Source organism: the organism of the source record quoted next, unplaced genomic scaffold, assembly GCF_019419815.1.
Source record: "Pyrus x bretschneideri cultivar Hongxiangsu unplaced genomic scaffold, Pyrus_bretschneideri_v1 Contig37, whole genome shotgun sequence".
NCBI lineage: Eukaryota > Viridiplantae > Streptophyta > Magnoliopsida > Rosales > Rosaceae > Pyrus > Pyrus x bretschneideri.
In genome coordinates, this window is record NW_025999690.1 from 4,670,077 (window position 1) to 4,689,998 (window position 19,922).

At 39.3% G+C, this 19,922-nt stretch overlaps 4 protein-coding genes, 1 long non-coding RNA gene and 1 pseudogene across 5 annotated transcripts; 4 read left to right on the forward strand and 2 right to left on the reverse strand.

Annotated features, from left to right (window-relative positions):
* The first annotated feature begins 1,473 nt into the window (after window positions 1-1,473).
* Window positions 1,474-2,922, forward strand: LOC103966177 (xyloglucan endotransglucosylase protein 1). Its single transcript, XM_009379335.3, has 3 exons — window positions 1,474-1,853; window positions 1,964-2,157; window positions 2,381-2,922. Exons 1-3 carry the CDS (start codon window positions 1,569-1,571, stop codon window positions 2,784-2,786), a joined length of 885 nt encoding a protein of 294 aa, XP_009377610.2. The 5' UTR covers window positions 1,474-1,568; the 3' UTR covers window positions 2,787-2,922.
* Window positions 2,923-4,015: 1,093 nt separating this feature from the next.
* LOC103966819 lies at window positions 4,016-5,200 on the forward strand (annotated as a pseudogene).
* A 1,196-nt stretch (window positions 5,201-6,396) lies between these two features.
* Window positions 6,397-8,948, reverse strand: LOC103966170. The gene is made up of 2 exons (XR_670145.3): window positions 8,522-8,948; window positions 6,397-6,731 (listed from the first exon to the last, which is right to left on the reverse strand). It is a non-coding gene; the product is annotated as an uncharacterized LOC103966170 (long non-coding RNA).
* Window positions 8,949-12,285: 3,337 nt separating this feature from the next.
* On the reverse strand, window positions 12,286-14,027 carry LOC103966810 (ribosomal L1 domain-containing protein 1). The gene has a single exon (XM_009380032.3). It carries the CDS (start codon window positions 13,889-13,891, stop codon window positions 12,503-12,505), a length of 1,389 nt encoding a protein of 462 aa, XP_009378307.2. The 5' UTR covers window positions 13,892-14,027; the 3' UTR covers window positions 12,286-12,502.
* A 2,282-nt stretch (window positions 14,028-16,309) lies between these two features.
* On the forward strand, window positions 16,310-17,245 carry LOC125480918. Its single transcript, XM_048592153.1, has 3 exons — window positions 16,310-16,575; window positions 16,892-17,184; window positions 17,228-17,245. The coding sequence occupies exons 1-3, from the start codon at window positions 16,485-16,487 to the stop codon at window positions 17,243-17,245; spliced, it is 402 nt and encodes a 133-aa protein (XP_048448110.1). The 5' UTR covers window positions 16,310-16,484.
* Window positions 17,246-17,321: 76 nt separating this feature from the next.
* On the forward strand, window positions 17,322-18,785 carry LOC103966129. Its single transcript, XM_018652094.2, has 3 exons — window positions 17,322-17,616; window positions 17,711-17,812; window positions 18,444-18,785. Exons 1-2 carry the CDS (start codon window positions 17,329-17,331, stop codon window positions 17,804-17,806), a joined length of 384 nt encoding a protein of 127 aa, XP_018507610.2. The 5' UTR covers window positions 17,322-17,328; the 3' UTR covers window positions 17,807-17,812; window positions 18,444-18,785.
* The last annotated feature ends 1,137 nt before the right edge of the window (window positions 18,786-19,922 follow it).

Here is a 19,922-nt window from a genome sequence, read left to right on the forward strand (position 1 = left end):
ACTTGCCCTCCAGGCTCCAACCCCAAAACACTCCTCCACCTGTTCAAAGATGCAAGGTCCGGTATGGTGGGCCAAGCAAAGCCGCCCAAATGCTTGAGCATCTGAACCTCGGCCTTGTGTCAGTGGTCAAGCTGATGCTAACCACCTCTTCTTTGTTTTTTTTCTTTTTTTTTTATGTCAAGCGCGTGGTACGCGAAACCCGCGAGTGGCGACAAACTGCAAGGTTGGGCTCTCTGCAGCAGAGCCCAATGGCTAAATGATGACTTGCTGTGAGTCGTTGGATTTCTAATGGTCAGATGATCTAGATCGTTGGATTTCCAACGAAAATAAAAGAAATTAAAAAGGTTACCATTGGAATACGTGGCACAATGTGACACAAAAATATATGAAAGAAAATTCATGCGCAATTTGTAGAGCAATTTTAAGGCACATCCAGACCGAGCAATCTCTACCGAGTAGATACAAACATCGACATAAAGATTTGAAAGCTTGGCGAGAAGTCATCGCAAAAGTGGAAAGAATTTATCAAAGTGGTAATAATCCAACCAATATGGTAATAACATTTTATTATTAATATATTTAAACTGTAATTAATATGTTATTATTTTACCTTTATTATGTAAATTTTTATGTTGTTTCACAATTTTTTTCAGTAACCAATTGTGGTTCAATCTTGATAAGAGAACATCTTGTAATGCTCTGCAACAGTTTGAGCAATATTCAGAAACACAAAATAAAGCTTTGAGGCTGTTTATTTTTCTATCAAATTTTAGTAGATCAAATTACCAAATTACATCACTCCCCTCATTTTTGTCCATTCAATTTGTTCAATTCAATTGGCTTTTATGTCTATGTTCCATGTTGTTTGATGCACGCAGGGAACTGCAAAGAATTACATTTGTTTCTATACACTGTTAATTAATTGACCTGAACTCAATAAGGATACAATAATGTTAGGTGCACCCTGTGTATCCATAGCTGTTGATAGATCAAATTAATAATAAAGAGACAAGTTCGTTACCAACCAAACGCGGCCTATACCTTTTTCTCTTTGTCCACATGTGGTGTAGCACCGCAATAACCAATTAAAAATGCTTCACAACCTCGACTCTCCCTTTCACATAACAAACGTCTAGCTTCCCATGCTGCTTCCTGACTCTCTTTTAACCCTCTGTCGTCTGAAACTACGTACCTGTCTCCAGCCAGCAACATATATACATATACAAACACACACACACACACACATATGCATACATACATATATATATATATGTGTATATTATTGAGTTTGGCAATGCAAGTAGTCAATTCCTGTGGCGCCGCGGCCCGCCTCACTCAAAGTCTGAAATAAAGCTAGAAGCATACAAGTAATTATTTGAAAACCCTACTGCCAGTTTTGAACTTTACTTTTTTTATTACGCCAGCTCTCTATTCGACGCGGTATCTGGTTATATAAAAGGACTTCAGAACTCGAATTATAGCATCAAACACACACCCTCATTTCTCCTTGAAGCTCATTATTCTCTTGCTACCTGTCTGTCTACAGTATCCACGCTACATTCATCAGAATGTGTTCTTGCAAGCTCCCAGTGAATATGGTGCTTTTTCTTTCTTTGTTCACAACTTCTCTGATGGTCATGGCTGCCTTAGCTGGTAATTTCTACCAAGACTTTGACGTTACATTTGGGGATGGACGTGCCAAGATGCTCAACGGAGGACAGCTTCTCACGCTCAACCTTGACCAGGCATCTGGGTCTGGTTTCAAGTCCAAAAATGAGTACTTATTTGGAAGGATTGATATGCAGATCAAGTTGGTCACTGGGAACTCGGCTGGAACCGTCACTGCCTACTATGTAAGTAGTACTACTACTACATACCCTCCTCATTTGTAGCCTTTGTAATTCTATAGATATATTTTGTATAATTTCTTTGCTAATTTATGAAACCAAATGCAAATTTGCAGTTATCTTCTGAAGGTCCAACTCATGATGAAATCGACTTTGAGTTTTTGGGGAATGTATCTGGAGATCCCTACACTCTCCATACCAATGTGTTCAGCCAAGGAAAAGGGAACAGAGAGCAGCAGTTCCAACTTTGGTTTGATCCCACAAATGCCTTCCACACTTACTCCATTGTATGGAACACCCAACGCATTATGTAAGTTTGCAACTTTCACACCTACAGTTAATTCATTTATTTTCATTTAAAGTTTCTCATCTATAATTAACAGGAAAATGCTTGGCTCGTACAAGTGCGAAGTCATTCCTCCTGCAGACAAATCAAAATATGAGAAATGAATAAGTAACATGTGCCAAGCAATGTTCTAACTAGTTACCGAATAAAAACTAACTAAATACATATACAAATCAATGTTGTGCAGATTCTTGGTGGACAACATTCCAATCAGAGTGTTCAACAACCTGGAATCAGTTGGAGTTCCATTCCCTAAAAACCAGCCCATGCGGATTTACTCAAGCCTGTGGAATGCAGATGACTGGGCAACAAGAGGTGGCCTTGTGAAGACAGACTGGACCAATGCTCCCTTCACTGCCTCTTACAGAAATTTCAAGGCCAATGCTTGTACTGCTGACTCATCATCCTCATGTGCCTCCACTGCATCTACCAATTCAGTAGGAGACAGTGCATGGCAGACTCAAGGTCTTGATGCAGCAGGCCGAAACCGGCTTCGATGGGTGCACCAAAAGTTCATGATCTACAACTACTGCAATGACCTTAAACGTTTCCCACAAGGCCTCCCAGCAGAATGCAGAAGATCAAGGTTCTAAAGATCCAGATATAGTGTCATCACATATTCCCTCTTTCGCATGTACGCAGCATTCATTCTTTTGTGTAATTAGCTTCATTTAATGAAGCACTCTTTTTCGTTCTACAAAGAATAATGTTATCCATACCATATTTTTATACCACATTTCTATACCACCTTAGGTGGCATCTGAAGTGGACAGCCACATCATTTGAAAAATTTGCAAAACTCATGGAAAATAAGAATAAAGACTCCTCGTATAGTACAATCATCATTTAATTAACTAGTTTTTCTTAATTATTAGTTTATTAAATAATGAACTAAATTTATAAATCTGATTAATTCAAATGATGTGGATGTCCACATCAAATACCATCTAAAATGGTATAAAAATATTGTATAAAAACATAGTATGAATAGCATTATTCTTCTACAAATAAAGATTTTGTAATGTGACATTATTGTCCCATGGTTGTATTCTTTCATCGTAAGCTGAATTGAGATTCCAGAATAAAGCACTTCATTATTAAATCATCTTAGTAGAATTTAAATTTCTTATTGCAGTGTTTTATTTAAGATATGTAGGATTACTGTTTTTTTTTCTTGTCACATCACCCTCCTTGAAACGCGACCATGTATATCTACCATATATGGCCAGGTTTACGATCAGTTGCAATTGAGTCATGTTGTGTCATTTCATTTTTTTACGAGTCTTAGTTGACTCTCATTCGACCTCTTTAATTAATCCGTCAACGGTGTTTGCATTATCTCGTAATGAAGATCATAACTGTTACTAATTAGTGTCCTAAATATAGTCATAAGAACAACATTTATGATGAAGTTACGTAGACTGATTACAACGGCATCATCCAAAAAATATGTTGCTAGTTTGTCGCATGGCCACAATTCTAATTTGCAAAGGGAAACCACATTGGACAATTCAGTCTCAATATTCTAAATACAGCATGACCTATTCGAACGCAGCATGCCACTCTGCCCACAACGTATAAACAACATTCTGTGATTCGGAAACAATTTTCACAAATTGAGATACAATCTGAAGATTAATTTAGATTGTATTCTTAGTTTGACATTTTAAAGTTAAAATCTAGAAAAATTTCAGGTACTTTTGTAAACAATATTTCCTCATTTTCTGTTTCTGAGAAGTTTTCAGGGTCTTGTTTTCGAAATTATCCTCCTAACAAATTTCAATTTGATTTTTAAATCCCATAAAAATTCTTCAAATAAACAATGTGTTCTTCTAAGGTCTCAATGACGTTTTTTCTTTCTTTGATCACAATTTCTGTGGGGGCCGTGGTTGCCTCAGCCGATAATTTCTATCAAGACTTTGAGGTTATGTTCGGCGATCAACATGCCAAGGTACTCGAAAATGGACAACTTGTCACCCTCTCCCTTGACAAATCTTCTGGAGCAGGTTTCAAATCCAAGAATGAGTACTTATTTGGAAGGTTTGATATGCAAATCAAGTTGCAACCTGGAAACTCAGCTGGTACTGTCACCACATTTTATGTAACAACTCTCAATCTCTAGCCTTAATTAATTTCATCGGTATTATTTCCATAAATATTGCATACCCATTGCTAATTGTTGAAACATATGCATGCATGCATGCATGCATAGGCAGTTATCTTCTTCAGGTTCAAATCATGATGAGATTGACTTCGAGTTTCTGGGCAACTCAACTGGGGAACCCTACACTATCCATACTAATGTCTACTCCCAAGGACAAGGGCTCAAGGAACAACAATTCCGCGTATGGTTCGATCCCACTCAGGACTTCCACACATTACTCCGTTGTTTGGAACACCAAGCACATTATGTACGTAGCACTCACCGACATGTACCATAAACTTGACAACATTGTAAATTTTAATTGGTGGTACCAAATACCGATCTACAATTATTTCTTACACTTGAGATTACAAAGTACAATTCGTTGGTACAAGGAAGTAGGCAGTATTTACCAATATTTTCATCGTACTCACCTTGGAACACATACTATTACGCAGATTCTTGGTGGATAATAGTCCAATTAGAGTGTTCAATAACTTGGAATCAATTGGTCTTCCATTCCCTAAAAACCAACCCATGAGGATTTATGCAACTTTTTGGAATGCCGATGACTGGGCAACACAAGGTGGGCGTGTGAAGACTGACTGGAACCTAGCTCCTTTCACTGCCTCTTACAGAAACTTCAACATCAACGCTTGCCTTGGGTCACAAGGACCATCTTGTGCCTCCACATCTACCAATAGGTCAGCGGATGGCGCTTCATGGGCAAAACAAGGGCTCAATGCTGCAGAACGAAATAGGCTTCGATGGGTGCAGCGCAAGTTCATGGTCTATGACTACTGCACTGACCGTATTAAGTTCACCAAAGGTCTCCCTCGTGAATGCAAGCATTCAAGGATCTAAGGCTTCTAAGGAAACCAGATACCAAATGTGATCGCACATCCCATGGATTCTTTTGACATATATTATCCACAAATGACGTAGTAAGTTTGTCTCCGATGGTTTGGAGGATGTCTAATGTTCAACAAACAAGAATGTAAGTAAGATATAAGCATACTGTAGGTGAGTTCAATACCTAGATCGTTGTAGCTGGCCCTATCCGTTGTGGTGGCACAACGTAATCTGGCACAAGCGAGTTTAATTTCTGCGGTAGGCATATTAATTTCCAAACTCCAAAAAACAGCCCCTGCCTTAAAACCCACCCTTTCTGCAGTGAGTCGTAGCCTTTTTACCACCAAACTCTCCTCCTTCAACGACAATAACAAGTCATTGAAAATAAAGTTGTTTATTAACTATCAGGAATCGGAATGAAAATAAAGTTGATTCACATTATAACTGTTTACAATTGACCAAATTCTCCCATCTCCGCATTCTCATTCTCCTTATGTAAACACATCGTCAATGACATTTATGATCCACAAACAATGTAGTTAGATTGTCTTCATGTCGTTGGAGGACCTTAGTTTCGACTCACACAGATCTGCAAGTGCGAGTACCTATTTGTGGGGAGTTTGATACCTAAAGACCAAACCAGGTCTAAATAAACTCACGAGCTTCCAGTGCAAGCAGCAGGGAGGACCACATACACCAGCAGCAGACCTGCAAAGAAAATTATGCTAATAGTTCCAGCTTTTAACAATTGAGGCTTTGACCTGCACAGTCAACGACTAAACTTCCAAAGGGGCTTCTGCTTCTGCATAAAAAGGCTCCAAACTTCAACTTCTACAGTTCTTTTCCAATCCTACACTCTTTCTGTAAGCTCATTTATGTAACGAAAACTAAAACATGTCAGCCTTTGACCATATAAATATGCTTTTGCTTCTGCATTCAGAAGATTAACTGTTCCACGACCAGACTCACATAAGCGTGAACTTAAATGCCAGTTACCAGTCTGTAATTTTTCTGCTTTCTCCTGCTCCTTCCTTTCTGTTTCAACTTAAATCTGTTAGACTGCTAGAGCGTTTCCAGTCTTCATCTTCCAAATTAGGATCTCCCGGGTTTTTTATTTTCGAAAAAAAAATAAAATAAAATCCTATTTCATGATTTACAAGACATCTCACCGCAAAAAGAAATCGAAACTAAACTTTCTTGGCGGGCACTGAAAAGAACAGGATGGTATATTCCAACTTAAAGCAAAAGACAACGCTGAATGGGAAAATTAAATTAAAGATTTCTTCGCAATGAATTAGATTAAGCTTAGCAGATACAGTTACAGAATCAGCCTATATGTCAAGATCTGTGAATTCTTGCACAAGAGATATCATCAAGTTGTAACATTTTTGAAATGCTCAACGGACCAATAGCTTCATTCCCTACTCCACACACTGCTTATCAGTTAATGTACTCCAGCAGCAATATGCAGAACGGTGAGTTCACTCTTGCATGAAACTTGAACGGTGCAAAGTCCATCAAGCAAGCATCACTGCTCCTCCCTCTGCCATTGAAGACAAAAGAAATGAATAAGAGAAAAATTTTGATTACCATCAACAAAAATGTATTATCAAATTTAACAAAAGCACAATCTGCAGCACCTTCAGTGGTCCAAAATGCACATGCTTCAAACCTAACTTTTCGTCCAGACTTAAAGAGGGGAACGATGATCCCTTGCAGATAATTAGAAACTCTAAAACATAACCACCGCATGTTTGTTTCATGAAATTACTCTGAGATTTATAGTTTCTTACTCACAATTCAGTATTCACAAGTAACCTTGGCGGAACACTGAATTTAATTCTTCATAAGTTTCAATAGTCATGACTTAAAGCCTAACATCTCGCACTCCCTTACAAACCATATAATCACACAACAAGAATAGAGGAAGTGAGACTGGCATAAGAAGAACCATAACTTGAAATTCCCACTGTGACTTTACGAAATTTAAGTATAGCCCTTGTAGACTTAACCTCTTCTTCCTTTCCTTCATCTCTGTCGGCCTATCGATATCTTCAAAAACATAAATAAAGCAAAATTGCTTCTGGTGTTGGGACATCCGGAATAGTTAAATAGTAGTCCCAACAGAGAAGCAATTGCTGAAGCCTGACAAAACTTAGTCAAGATTAAACAAGGACCTCACCACAGAGACGATCCTTTATTTCCAGCGTCAACCTTCTGTTTCGCTTGAAACCTCACAGACCTTCTAATCCAAGATTAAATTTATGATCCTATGCCATTTTCCAGTACCACGAACGACCTACGGGAAAGAGACAAAACAACAGCACTTCTTGCAACTCTTTATCTACCAAACCACAGTCCATCATAAAAATTCAAGACTGTAAGCCTGCCTACGGGAAAGAGCAAAACAACAGCACTTCTTGACATGCCTGAGCAAGGACACATTTAGTCCCCATTGCTATTATCACCAGGACAACTAATTCTAGTCTTAACAGTGGTTTTCTCTTCGCTCTCAATGTTACAGAACTATTTGTATCGTCAGATGCCCTCGGTGCAGATACTAATTTCCACTGCTCCTCACCGTGTTTGGAAATCACTCGGACACTAACTAGAGGCAAAGTTTTGAATCGAAAAACAAAGGAGCTGCTATCACATTTGGCATTTTGCTCATTCGCTTTACACAATACTTGTTTTTGTGCCTTGTAAAGTGTATACAATTTATCTGCCTGCCAAACACTAGACGATCCCGCTCGTATATCAAATGAGATGAAACGAAAATTAACCATCACAACGCCAGATTGTACCGACCCTGACCCATACAAACAAAGATTCGTAACACTTGGAACGTCGCGAAGAATTCAGATTTTAGAAAATGCAGCATTGTTCCAGCATTCAGTAGGATTTACAAAAATAATTTTCGCACTACCGTTTTCTCCTTCTTCACCCCTCTCTTTGTTTCTGATTTGATTTATTGAATCCAACGGCTATAAAAAAAATATAAAAAATATAAAAAAAGAAAAAAGGAATGCAAGGGAGAAAAAGAGAGTCCGAAATCCCTTATAAAAGTGACTCCTAATAAGCACCCAAATCAGCATACGGAACAAGAGAGAAACTTTCTTGAAATAAAAATTCCTAAACGACAAAAGATGCAATCTTTCATTTCAAAATAAATAAAAAAAGGGGAACGAAATCATGATTTGGGACGGCTGGTGTGTGAAATAAAGTACAGGGATTTGGGTCTTGGGTGATTCAATGCAAACCCAAAACGGCGGCAACGTTAAACAAATCAAAAAACATATGTAACTGAAAAACAGAAACATAAAATCAGTTTACCTTGTTGAGGAGTGGAAACAAATTTCCGACGAGACGTGCCTTGGGTACGAGGAACAAGACCCATCAGAAGGATATTGGGTTGGACCTGCTCCAGCAACAGCAAGTCGCAGCATTGCTTCTTTTTGTTTTCCTTGATTTGATGCCCCTCTCTCTCTCTCTCTCTCTCTCTCTCTCTCTCTCTAAAGTATTCTCTCTCCAGAGTCTTCAGACTGGACGGACGAAAGTGTGTGCAATGCATATATACGAGTGAGTGAGTGAGTGAGTGAGTGAGTGAGTGAGTGTTGGTGTGTTCAGTGGTGTATTCTGTGGGCTTAAAGGAGGGTTCTAGGATTTGCACGAATCACGAGGACTCCCCAAACTTTGACTGTTCCTCTCTCTCTCCCCCCCTCTCACTGCCTGCCCCTCCCGCCAAATTTTCTTGTCGGCTGGTTTTCAGACTAGTCCAGTTCAAGCTACAGTTACTTCACTCGAACCCATTCGCTTATTTTGTTTTTATTTTTTTAAATTAAAATACATTTTTACATCAATAAATTGAAGGAAATTACTATTTACAGATTTATTTATTCAATCATCATCGAAAACTAAGAAAATGAATAAGAGATAAAAATGAATGAGAATAATACTAAACTAAGGGTCCGTTTGTTTGATAGGATTAAGGAGGACTGGACTATAGTCCCTTGTTTGGTCTGCTGCAGGATTAGGTTTAATAACCTTAGGTGGGACTCTCTCGGATTATACACCTCCTTACGAGGTCTTAACGAGGATCCCCAATTTCGAGCGGACTCGTAAGCCCAGAAAAAATCGCGAGAGAGTGACTTCCTGCTCGTCCTCATCTCTGCGTCTTCCCTCATCGTCGTCCTTGCCCTCCCTCATCGTCGTCTTCCTCACCCTCATCTCTGCGTCTTCCTCACCCTCATCTCTACGTCTTCCCTCATCTGCTCCGAGTTGTCTGGTAAACTTCAAATCTTCGATTTATTTCGTCATTTGTTTTGCAGATCGTGATATTACTGAGCTTTATTTGATTTTGTTGTTTTGGGTTTGAGAAATTTTGAATCATAGACCTCTGCACCTGAACAAATTAGGGCTTTGATTTTTAGGTCAAATTGAGATTAGAATTTGGGGTTTTCATATTTCAACTTTTCTTTCAAATCTGAACTCAGAAACCATGCATGGCCATAAAATCGACAAGTTTCTTTTGCAGAAGGGACACATACTTCCATCTCTGTTATGTTAGCATAAATTTGTGTGGTTTTTCGTTTTTATGTTCTTGGTTCAAGAATCTTTACCAGTTTCTCTTTTTTATTTTATTAAATTGCATGTAGGGTTGGACGTTTGGGAATTGTTTGGAAAAAAATGACAGTGGATTCAGATTCTTCACGTCGAAAAACCTATAGAGGGACCTCGGTTTCCCCCCACACGCCACCACAAGTGGCGATTTCCGGTGAAGGAAATCTGATTTTCCAGCCAACTCCAAAAATTACCAAATTTTGCAGGAATGTAGAGCTCATCAAGGGGAATAACTTTCATACCTGGGCCAAAGTCCAATTCAGTTAGGAAACGTGTGAAAACACCCTCGATCCGTCGGAACCTAGAAATGGGTGGTTGTTGATTTATCTTCCCCGATGTTCCGACGCACCAACCAAAGCTTGGGACTTGTTCTTAGGTTTAAAAGGAGTGGATTGATGGTGGTCGTCGTCGATGAAGGCTGCAGGATCAGCGAATTGCCGTTCGTGGTGCTCTCAAACCCCACCCTTGGTTCTCCTTAATATGGAACCAAAACCTCATCAATCTTGGGTGGAAATGGAAAGGGAAGGCCGATGTGAAGTTTTTAGGTGGTAGGTGGCTGCGAATCATCAGAAAAAACTGCCAAAGATGGCGTCGAAAAATCACGCAGGGTAGTCCGGGTCAGAACCAGGTCACGATGGGGGAGTCAGGGTCAGGTCGCGGGTCGAATGGAGGTTCGAGTTGGCTGGTTCCTCCCTTCCCTTCATTCCCTTCTTTCTCTCCTCTCTCATTGGTTCACTCTCCTTCTTTCTTCCCCGATTGGGCAACTCCCCCTCCTTTCTCTCCTCTTCTTTCTATCACAGTCGCACATGTGGCAACAGATTGATGCTCCAACAAAATCTGGAGCCTTCCAGATTTATGGTCAAATGACCATTTTGCCCTCAACTTCATTCCTTAATAACTCTTTCGTTATAACTTCAAATTCGATTCCGCTTGCGCCCTCGCGTTCATAGCAACGAGTACTACAAGGATACGCCAAGAAAACGGATCTTACGTGACACGACAATGCGGTCAACAAAAGTCAACGTTTTTACCTCGAATGGCATTTTTGTAATTTCACATTTTTAAATTATAAAACCATAATATTTGGGGATGGATCGTTACAACCTAAGACCTCTCACTTAAAAGTGAAAAGGAACATCACTGGACTAGAGTACTAAGTGGCTAAAATAATATACAATTTATAATTACAGGGATATTAATATCATCGAAACCTTTTATGATTAAATTTCACACATGGTAATAAGTGATTAAATTATGAATAATATCGATATTGTTGGTGATGAGTCATGTTGACCCTAAACATTTATCCGTGACTCTTTTGCAGTGTCGGGACTAGGGACAGAACATGAAGAGAATGAAGGCAAGGTCAAGTAAGAGAGGTCGGTACGTTAATACGTTAGAACAAGCTTGTATTCCTTAATTTGTACATCACCCGTGAAGGGTCTAGTTTTCTTAGTCATAAATCATGATTTAAACTATACCCTTTGAGACATGAAAACGCGTAAGAAATGTGTATACATAGCCAGCCAACAGGAGAGTTGTTAATCAAATAAACGGGTAGAGGAAAGCTAATTGCAGCACAACCAGCAGCTGCATTTCTGAGTTCAGAAATCACCTTTCTTTTTCCATCTTCAACCAAATTTCTAACACGAAAAATGGCCGAGGCACTCATTTCCGTGCTCCTAGAACGATTGGCGTTAGTAACTTATCACCACGTAGAAGAAGAGGTGAAACTTGTTTTGAACGGTGAGAAAGGCGTCGCTAAGTTCATAAGCAATCTTGAAATTGTTGGTGCTGCGGTTGAGGATGCGGAGAAGAGGCAAGTGAAGGAGGCTGAGCTGAGATATCGGTTGGATAAGCTCAAAGTTGATTTAACTCCAGTTAGAGAAACGAATTCCATTTTGATCAACATGCAATTCTCTGAAATTCAATCTCTGAAATCAGTGCAGACAGCCATAACAAGGACACAAAAGCCGTCCCTGAAATACCGAAATGGGACAAGGTGGCTGCATAAAAGTGGAAATACATAGGATAGTTTGCTCTCTCCTGCTTGAAGTTGCAAGATTTACGCGTTCAACTACTTTTAAGTGTAATCAAGAGATATTTGGACTTATTAAGTATCTGTCTGAGTTTGTCTATCGAATCTAATCACTCGACGATATGAAGCTACACGTTCCTGCACTTCTGTCTGCTAGAGTATAGCACAAAACAGAGATGAAAGTGCTGATAGAAGGGTTTCACAAAAGCCGCAGGTAGACCTTAAACAAAGCAACAGCCCACTCACGAACAAGGAACTTTGACTGAGTTTGAATATCAAATCTAATCAATACGAAAGATTTTCATGATACGGAGATGCAAGTTGGTGCAAAGAAATGCTATCTTCACTTATAATTGGAGATAGGGATACAAGTTTAAGTCATAGACTCATAGAGACACAATCAAATTCAGAGTTAAGCGACTGCAGAAAAACCACGATGGAAAAGTAAAGATTTTGTATGATCTCCATAAGTTATAACTAAGTAAATAGGCAATGTCAACTCATAAACTAACAAATAAGATCATCATTTCAATACCAGAATAAAATACACAACAATCAAAATTCTTCCAGACGACTCTATGGATTAGCCACACTTGCCCGGATGTATTGAATCCCACCGCAAAGCCTGTCATTCGCCTGCAGCCTGTTATCCCGAATCACTCTGCTGCTTTCTTACTTCTCTTGGCCTTCTTCAGGTTTGCTTCTGTGCTCTTCAACTTTTCATCTTCACTCTTCCTCTTCTCCTTCTTTCCAACAGACTCTTTACTCTTTCTCTTCTCTTTCTTTCCAATGGACTCTTCTCCTTGAGCCAACGAATCATCTGCTTTCTTCTTTGTAACATCTTTTTTCTTCTCTTTCAAGGACATCCCATCTTCTTCTCCTGCCTTCGCCGACCTTTTCAACTTCTTTTCACCAATAACCTTTTCCCCATTTAACTCAGCATCATCTTTCGCCTTAGCTGATTTCTTCAACCTTTTCTCACCCTTCAACTCACCAGCAACTTTTTCTTTCTTCCTCTTCTTCTTCCCCAATTCGCCACTGCCCTGTTCATCATTCTCGCTTTGCTTACCTTCCCCAATGTCCACACCACCAACAATACCGAAATCATCATCATCAAGCACCTCGCTGACATTGCTATCCAAATACCTCACTTCATGAATCCTACCCTTCTTCTTACTCTTCTTCTCACTCTTCAAATCCTTACTCTCACTCTTAACAACCTCTTTCACCTCCTTCTCACCTTCCTCAACCCCCTTCTCTCCCTCAATCTTCAATGTCACATCTGGAACCGCCTGATAAACCGGCAACGCAAGCGATTCAAACAACTTCAAATGAAACGACCTCACACCTCCCCAATTTTTCGGCACAATCTCCACTATCCCATTAATCGCCGCAACTGCATTCTCCACAATCTCATCAATGCTCATCGAAACTTTCGCAACTCTCACCACACTACACGTCCCTGTACTCAAGAACAACAAAGCCGACCCACAAATCTTATCCACCTGCTCCTTCCAATTTTTGTGCTGCAAGTCCACCGGCACCGGAATCTTCTTCTTCTTAAAGAAGTGCTTCCCCAAATACTTCGGCAGCAACGGCACAATCCGCTTATCAGCCAGAAACATGTCATAAGAATACATCAGCTTCCTCTTGGACTCAAAGGGCACGTAATCGCTCTTGAGCTTCGAAAGCCTCAAGATTTTCGACACGGGTATGTTTTCGGCCTTTATTTTCTTCTCGATGGAGTCCTTGTTGAGGTCGGACTTGGGTCCGTCGTCGTATATCAGGCAGACCTCGGAGAGTTGGGAGTGGACGGGATTTGGGATGGGGATTTTGTAGGCGTTGACGCGACCCTTTTGCGGGATTTTCTTGAGGGTGAGAACTAGGTAGGCGAACTCGTCGGATTCCAGGAGATCGGGGTTCTGGGTCTGCAGCTTGTCGTTCCGCCATTTGATGAGGGCGTTTACGGCTTTCTGCACCGTTTTGGTGATCGATTTGGTGGGTTTTGTGGCTGAAGGTGGAGGCGCTGGAGTGGTGGCGGCCATGGAGGCGGAGGAAGAGAATAAGCAGTGGTGAAGGAAGAGACAAAGGCACGATGTTTTGCTAGGGTTTCAAGGAGAGGGACGATTAAACTGAGGAAAGATATGACCATTTTGGGGGTTTAGGGTTTTTGGGAGAAAGTTGGGATTGAGAATTGTAATGTTGATTTGGGCTGTAAAAATGGGGTTCAGTAGGGTTGGATTGATTCTTGCGTTTGGCCCGAATTTTAATTGGGCTGAGAAAATAAGTGGTTAAGTTTTGGCCTTGTTTGGTTTCAATACAAAAAGCAAATCATGGCAAGGCATGTTCAAATTCCACTCATGGTAGTTATGGAGTAAAATTAGTTACGATAGTTTTGGAGTGCCACTTAGTAATACGGTATTGATATGATAAATGCTAAGAGAATTCTTTCAAAAATGAAACTTTTCGATAGGGGTGGGCACGGTTTGGTTTGGTGCGGTTTTGAGTGAAACCGAAACCAAAATTTTTTGCAGTTCGATTCGGTGCGATTTTAAAGCCAAAATCGAAATGAAACTAAACTGTTTGGTTCGGTTTCAAACGGTTTCGGTTTGGTTTTTAAGAAAAAATGTACAATTTGCAATTTAACATATTAATAAGCATTTCCCAATAGCAATAGGAAAAAGACATTTGGTATGTAAACAATTAGCATGTTGCATGTAGTTGTGATATTAAAACATGTTTGTGCAACAAAAAGGTGTCCCTTACAATGTTTATCATAAAACAAGTTGAATAAATTTGAATTCATTAAACGTGAGCAAAACTTTCATATTAGAATATGTGATATCATGCTTCAAATGAGTGAACTTCATTAGATCATTGTTTGACTCTTGATAACAAGATTAGTCCATCCTTGTACATATATGTGTGTGTGATGATATAAAATAACAAAGGTCCTTCAAGTTAATGAACAAAAGAAAGTGATGAATGATGATATTCTAGTGTGATTGAGTCCATAATAAGTGTATAAATTCTAACAAACAACCAATTACACATGAAATCTAATATGGACATTTAATTAAATATTTATTAATATTTGTAGTGCGGTTCAGTTTCGATGCAGTTTTCAAAAGCCAAAACCGAAACCAAACCGTTTTCTATGTTGCGGTTCAGTTTCAAAACCGAAACCGTTTCAAAACCGCAAAACCAAACAGTTCGGTGCGGTTCAATTTGGTTTGTGTTTCGATTTTGGTTTTTGGTTTTAAGTGCCCATCCCTACTGTTCAATATCTTGCACCTTAACGTTAATTTTCGTGCCAAAAATATAAGGTGTCGGAGAGTCCATAGAGAGTCATACTTTTGAGAAGACCCCCTTAACCTTCCTCGTAATGATATTTATCTTCGTTTGTAAGTGAAATAATTTTAACTTCAAAACTTCATCCCTTACTATAAATAACAAATTCGATCCAACTATTTTCTCTATATTTTAGGGAAGTGCTATTAGCACTCCAAAAATCTCATTCTACACTCCTCACAAGTGTATTTTTCTTTCCCAATATAGAAAGTTTGGAGTGTAGAATGAGATTTTTGGAGTACTAATAACAATTATCATATTTTATTGTAAATATATTGTTATATAAAAATAAAATAAAGGGACAACTTTAGTAGGTAGGTTTCCATTAATGTTTAGGAAATGGTCCCTCATTTCACAATCTTGAGATTACCACTCACATGGTCCCTTAATGTCGATTGATTTGGCATAAAAGTTATAACCACCAACCCCCCTCAGTATTTACAAGCTTTTTCCTCTCAAAATCGCTTTTGTATCTCAGTTGAGCAGTCGCCCATACACTTTGTTTGTGAATTTGATTTTCCATCTCTATTATTATTAATGTTCAAAAAGAAAAAGAAAAAAATCATACAAGTTCCGGTGACAAAAGGACAAAAAAGACTTGTTTGGATTAGTTAGTTAAGACAGTATGTTTGTTCCTTTACACTTAAATTCAAAATCTGATTTTTTATAAATTAGAGCAATTTATAATAGAGTTTTGTAAATAAAAGAACAAAGGAACTCATGAAGTCCTTCCCCTCCCTAAGAACTTATCTTTGTATCAAAAAAGAAAACAATAAACTTAAAACACGGACTATGCATACGAAAACTTTACCAATCACAACAAAGCAAACAAAAATCGATGTTGCTTTGGAATGTAGAATACTTTACGATTTTAACCGTTAAATCTTGATTTTTATGTTTTTGATAAGAACAATAGTTAAAATCAAGAGTATCAGATGTTTCGAGTCAGCGGACAAATTCGGCAAAGCAAAACGATGCGGTATGGCCCCCATTACATTCATCATCGCAACCACTGACTCAAAGCTAGAACGTTACATTGGGGGTGGTGCGACTCTTGTGACTCTTGGTTGTATTGTATCACTCAGACGCCCGCCTTTATAACTTGTGAAGGGCCCGTCCCACGCCCTGCCTGCAGAATGCAAATACCGACAACGTTGTGGTTGGTTGAGTTCCCCCCTTAACGGTTTCAATTTCAAAACACGTTAAAATTCATCGCCTTCTCTCTCTCTCTCTCTCTCTCTCTCTCTCTCTCTCTACGTTCTTAGCAACCAGTCAACAAATTAAACCATGCCTCCACGTTCAAAGAAAATCACATCAAAACTACTTGCCAAAACCATCCGTCAATCTCCCCCTACCCTTCAACCCCAACAAGTCCCAGGTTCTTTCTCTCTCTCTCTCTCTCTCTCTCTCTCTCTCTATATATATATATATATATATATATATATCTCTCTCTCTCTCTCTAGGATTCCAATTTTCTTATTTGTTTAATTGGCAATTGGCAATTGGATTCCACATAGGTTGACTTGTCATACATTTCTCATTCATCTATCTGTAATTTGCCAACTCCTTTTAGTTTGCTTTATCTTCACTTTCTACTTTGTTAATTTGTGTGTATGTGTGTGTGTGTATATAGCAATTTTCTAACTTGAATATATTTTGTGAAAGCTATTCTTTTAATCAATATTCATTTGCAGAGGAGGAGGAGGAGGAGCCGAAAGTTTCTGCAGATCTTAACGAAATGGCGGATTCTTCGAATGGGAAGTTGGATGGCGCCGAAAATGTTCAACCGGAGGATGTTGGCGACTCAAAACCTGTGGTTGAATCTGTGAGGGACGTGGCTGTCGATGACTGTTCCGAGCCTGCAAAGGAAACCCGCGATGATGCTGATGATTCGAGTTCGAGTTCAAGTAGTAGTTCGGATGAAGAGGCGGAAGGTGCTCGAGTGGCGAATGATTCTGGGGAAGTGGAGGAGACCGAAGAAGTTGTTGTCTCGGTTGTTGAGACGGTTGAATCTGTGTACAATCATTTAGATCAAGGTAGTGTTGTAGTGGAAACCAAGGTGGAGGAGGAGGAGAAAGTCGCGGAGTCTTTGGATGAGACTGGTGAATCTTCGCCGGCCATCGCGGAGGAGATGTTGAAACAGGTTGATGAAAAAACATTGTCATATGTGGAAGAGAGTAATGGGGTTGCTCTAGTCGAGACCGATCTGGTGTCCAAGGAGGATGAGAAGGAAGCGGTTCCTGCTGCTGTTGCAGATATTGTGTCGAAGGGGATCGAGGAAACAAGGTTACCGGTTTCCAAAGAGCAAACTGGGGAGTCATCGGGTACTGCTTACAAGGAAGAGGTTCCTGCAGTCGAATCAGCTGATGCCGGACAAGATCATGGCAAGGCTGAGATCCCCGAAAGCACAGGAAATCCGGTAATTAATAAGTTGCTTAAATTGTTAGTAACTTTTGTAGCTACATAAAATTCTTTTCAAATCAATGACTAATTGTTTGTTTCTCTGTTGGCAGTCGATTGTATCTGTCGCCGGACCCCCCCTGCAGCCGACTTCATGGAGGAGTTGCTGTGGACTCTTCGAAATTCTGCACCGAAGATCCGATAGATAATTCAAGGTAATTAAATGAAGATAATACTCTTGCTAAAATAATTAGTTGAACTTGAAGCAGCATCACCGGTTCAGACTATGTACTTGATTTCTTTCGTTTCGATCCGAATACTTTGCTGTTCTGCCATCTTTCTTTTTATGTCAAAAGTTGTCCTTGTGATGTATTGGAATATGCTGTCAAGTGCTGTCATGTTTTGGCATATGAACTCTTGTATATCGGAATATTGCTTCATAAATATGCTTTACCGTTTGTGGGTGGCCTGTACTGTATGGGTCTATCAGTAGTCACACGTATGCACATATAAGTTGTCTTAGAGATGGTTAATCAGCCTGGGAGCAACTGTCAGTCGTTGATCGAAGTGGTTTTTACGCATCAATGGCTGATAGTTGCCCACGCACACCTCCATGACTGTCAATTGTATTCATCGTGCCAAACACTTTGTTTCTTAAACTCTAGGCTAACTATAGACCTGAGCTTAGTCAAGTTGACCATATCAATGTACTTCCTCCCTCTTCCCTCTGTACCCAAGTTCGAATTCTCTTTCCCGTAATTTAAATGAATTTAGAGTAGAATATCGTATCATTTGTCAATAAACGATGGGCTAACTGTATCTTCTTTTCCGATTTCTATTCTTCAGAAACGAAGCATTATCGCTGGTGTAACTGAGCCATGAAGGTTGCACAGCTAACCCTAAATCTAAATAGTGTTTGAGACTTAGAGCTTGATTTTGTGTTAGCTGCTGAGGATATGAGATTGGTTTTCGTGATTTCGTGTGGAGTGAATTCCGTTATTTCGCGTGGAGTGAATTCCGTTATCTGGTATATTTTTCGTATTTACTAAAGAAGCGTTCTTTTATATTCCTTTCAATGATTTGTATGTACTGAAGATTTCACTTTTATTTTTATTTGGTCAAGGATTTGTTACCAAATGTACATCATATACACATTGATGGTTAATGCTAAAGACAGTTCAGGCTTGAGTCTTCAATTATTAACTGTTAGCGTCCGCGATACATCTCTCTCATCACGAGAATAGTCATGATAGATTTAGGCCGACAGGCGGATGGTTGTGCATGTAAAGCGAACCTCAGTGGCCCAAAGGTACACCACCTGATCTTGGAGTTGAAAAACCGTTGCAACAAGGCAATACTGAGATGCTCAAACGCATTTCTTTTGCTATATTGAAGTGAATGAAATCCTGAACTATCGTAATTCTAACTCATTACGCCATCCTCATCACTTATTTACTCAAACTCACTCAATCGCACTAATGAAACGAACTGCAATGACACAAAACAAAAGATAAAACAGTTCTACCTTCTTTCTGCACAAGTTTATGAGTTGGTTAGCAAGAAATCCTCAAGGACGAGAGAAACTTAGATCAGAGAGGGGTTATACACCTGGTTTTATGCAAGTTTTTGCCCTAAATGACGTGGTGACGTCAACCTTATAATGGGCAACTTCACCATGTCATTTAGGGCGCAGGCGTACATGAACAGAAGATTAACTTCGCGTAAGAAAGGTTCGAACTCGCATAAAAATATGAACATGAACAAAGTAAGTTTCATGAATGTTCGCCTGTTTACTGCTTCAGGATGCAGCATATGATCACTGCATAATGTTGCTGATCCTCAAAAGGAAGTATACAACAGTTAACCAGAACAATGGAATTGCACATAATTGGTAGAATTCAGAACCCAGCACAACCCTGAGAAGGGAGAAAAAGGGGGAGCAACATGGCACCGTAAGTGATGCTTCCTAGCTCTACTATTAAACGTCAACTTTTCTTCAAAAACTACCAAATGGAACTTTAAGGAAAGCGTCAACAATGCAATTGAACAAACTTGAAAGTTGTTTGAATTCGAGATATCAAATTAACAATGTGCTTAAAAACCATCAAATAATTAGCAAAAACTCTTAATGCAAAATTTGTATTATTCAAGCAATTCAAAATGGCTTGGAGCACACAGTGTACGAATACAAAATAGTTATAGCCAAAGTATGAACTAGATATATGGATTTCTTCAAACAAAACATCATTCCAAAATGATAGAGCTAACAAGATAGGCTCGCAAGAAAACCAAAGCCAACAAAAAAGATTCAGTAATTCTAACAAA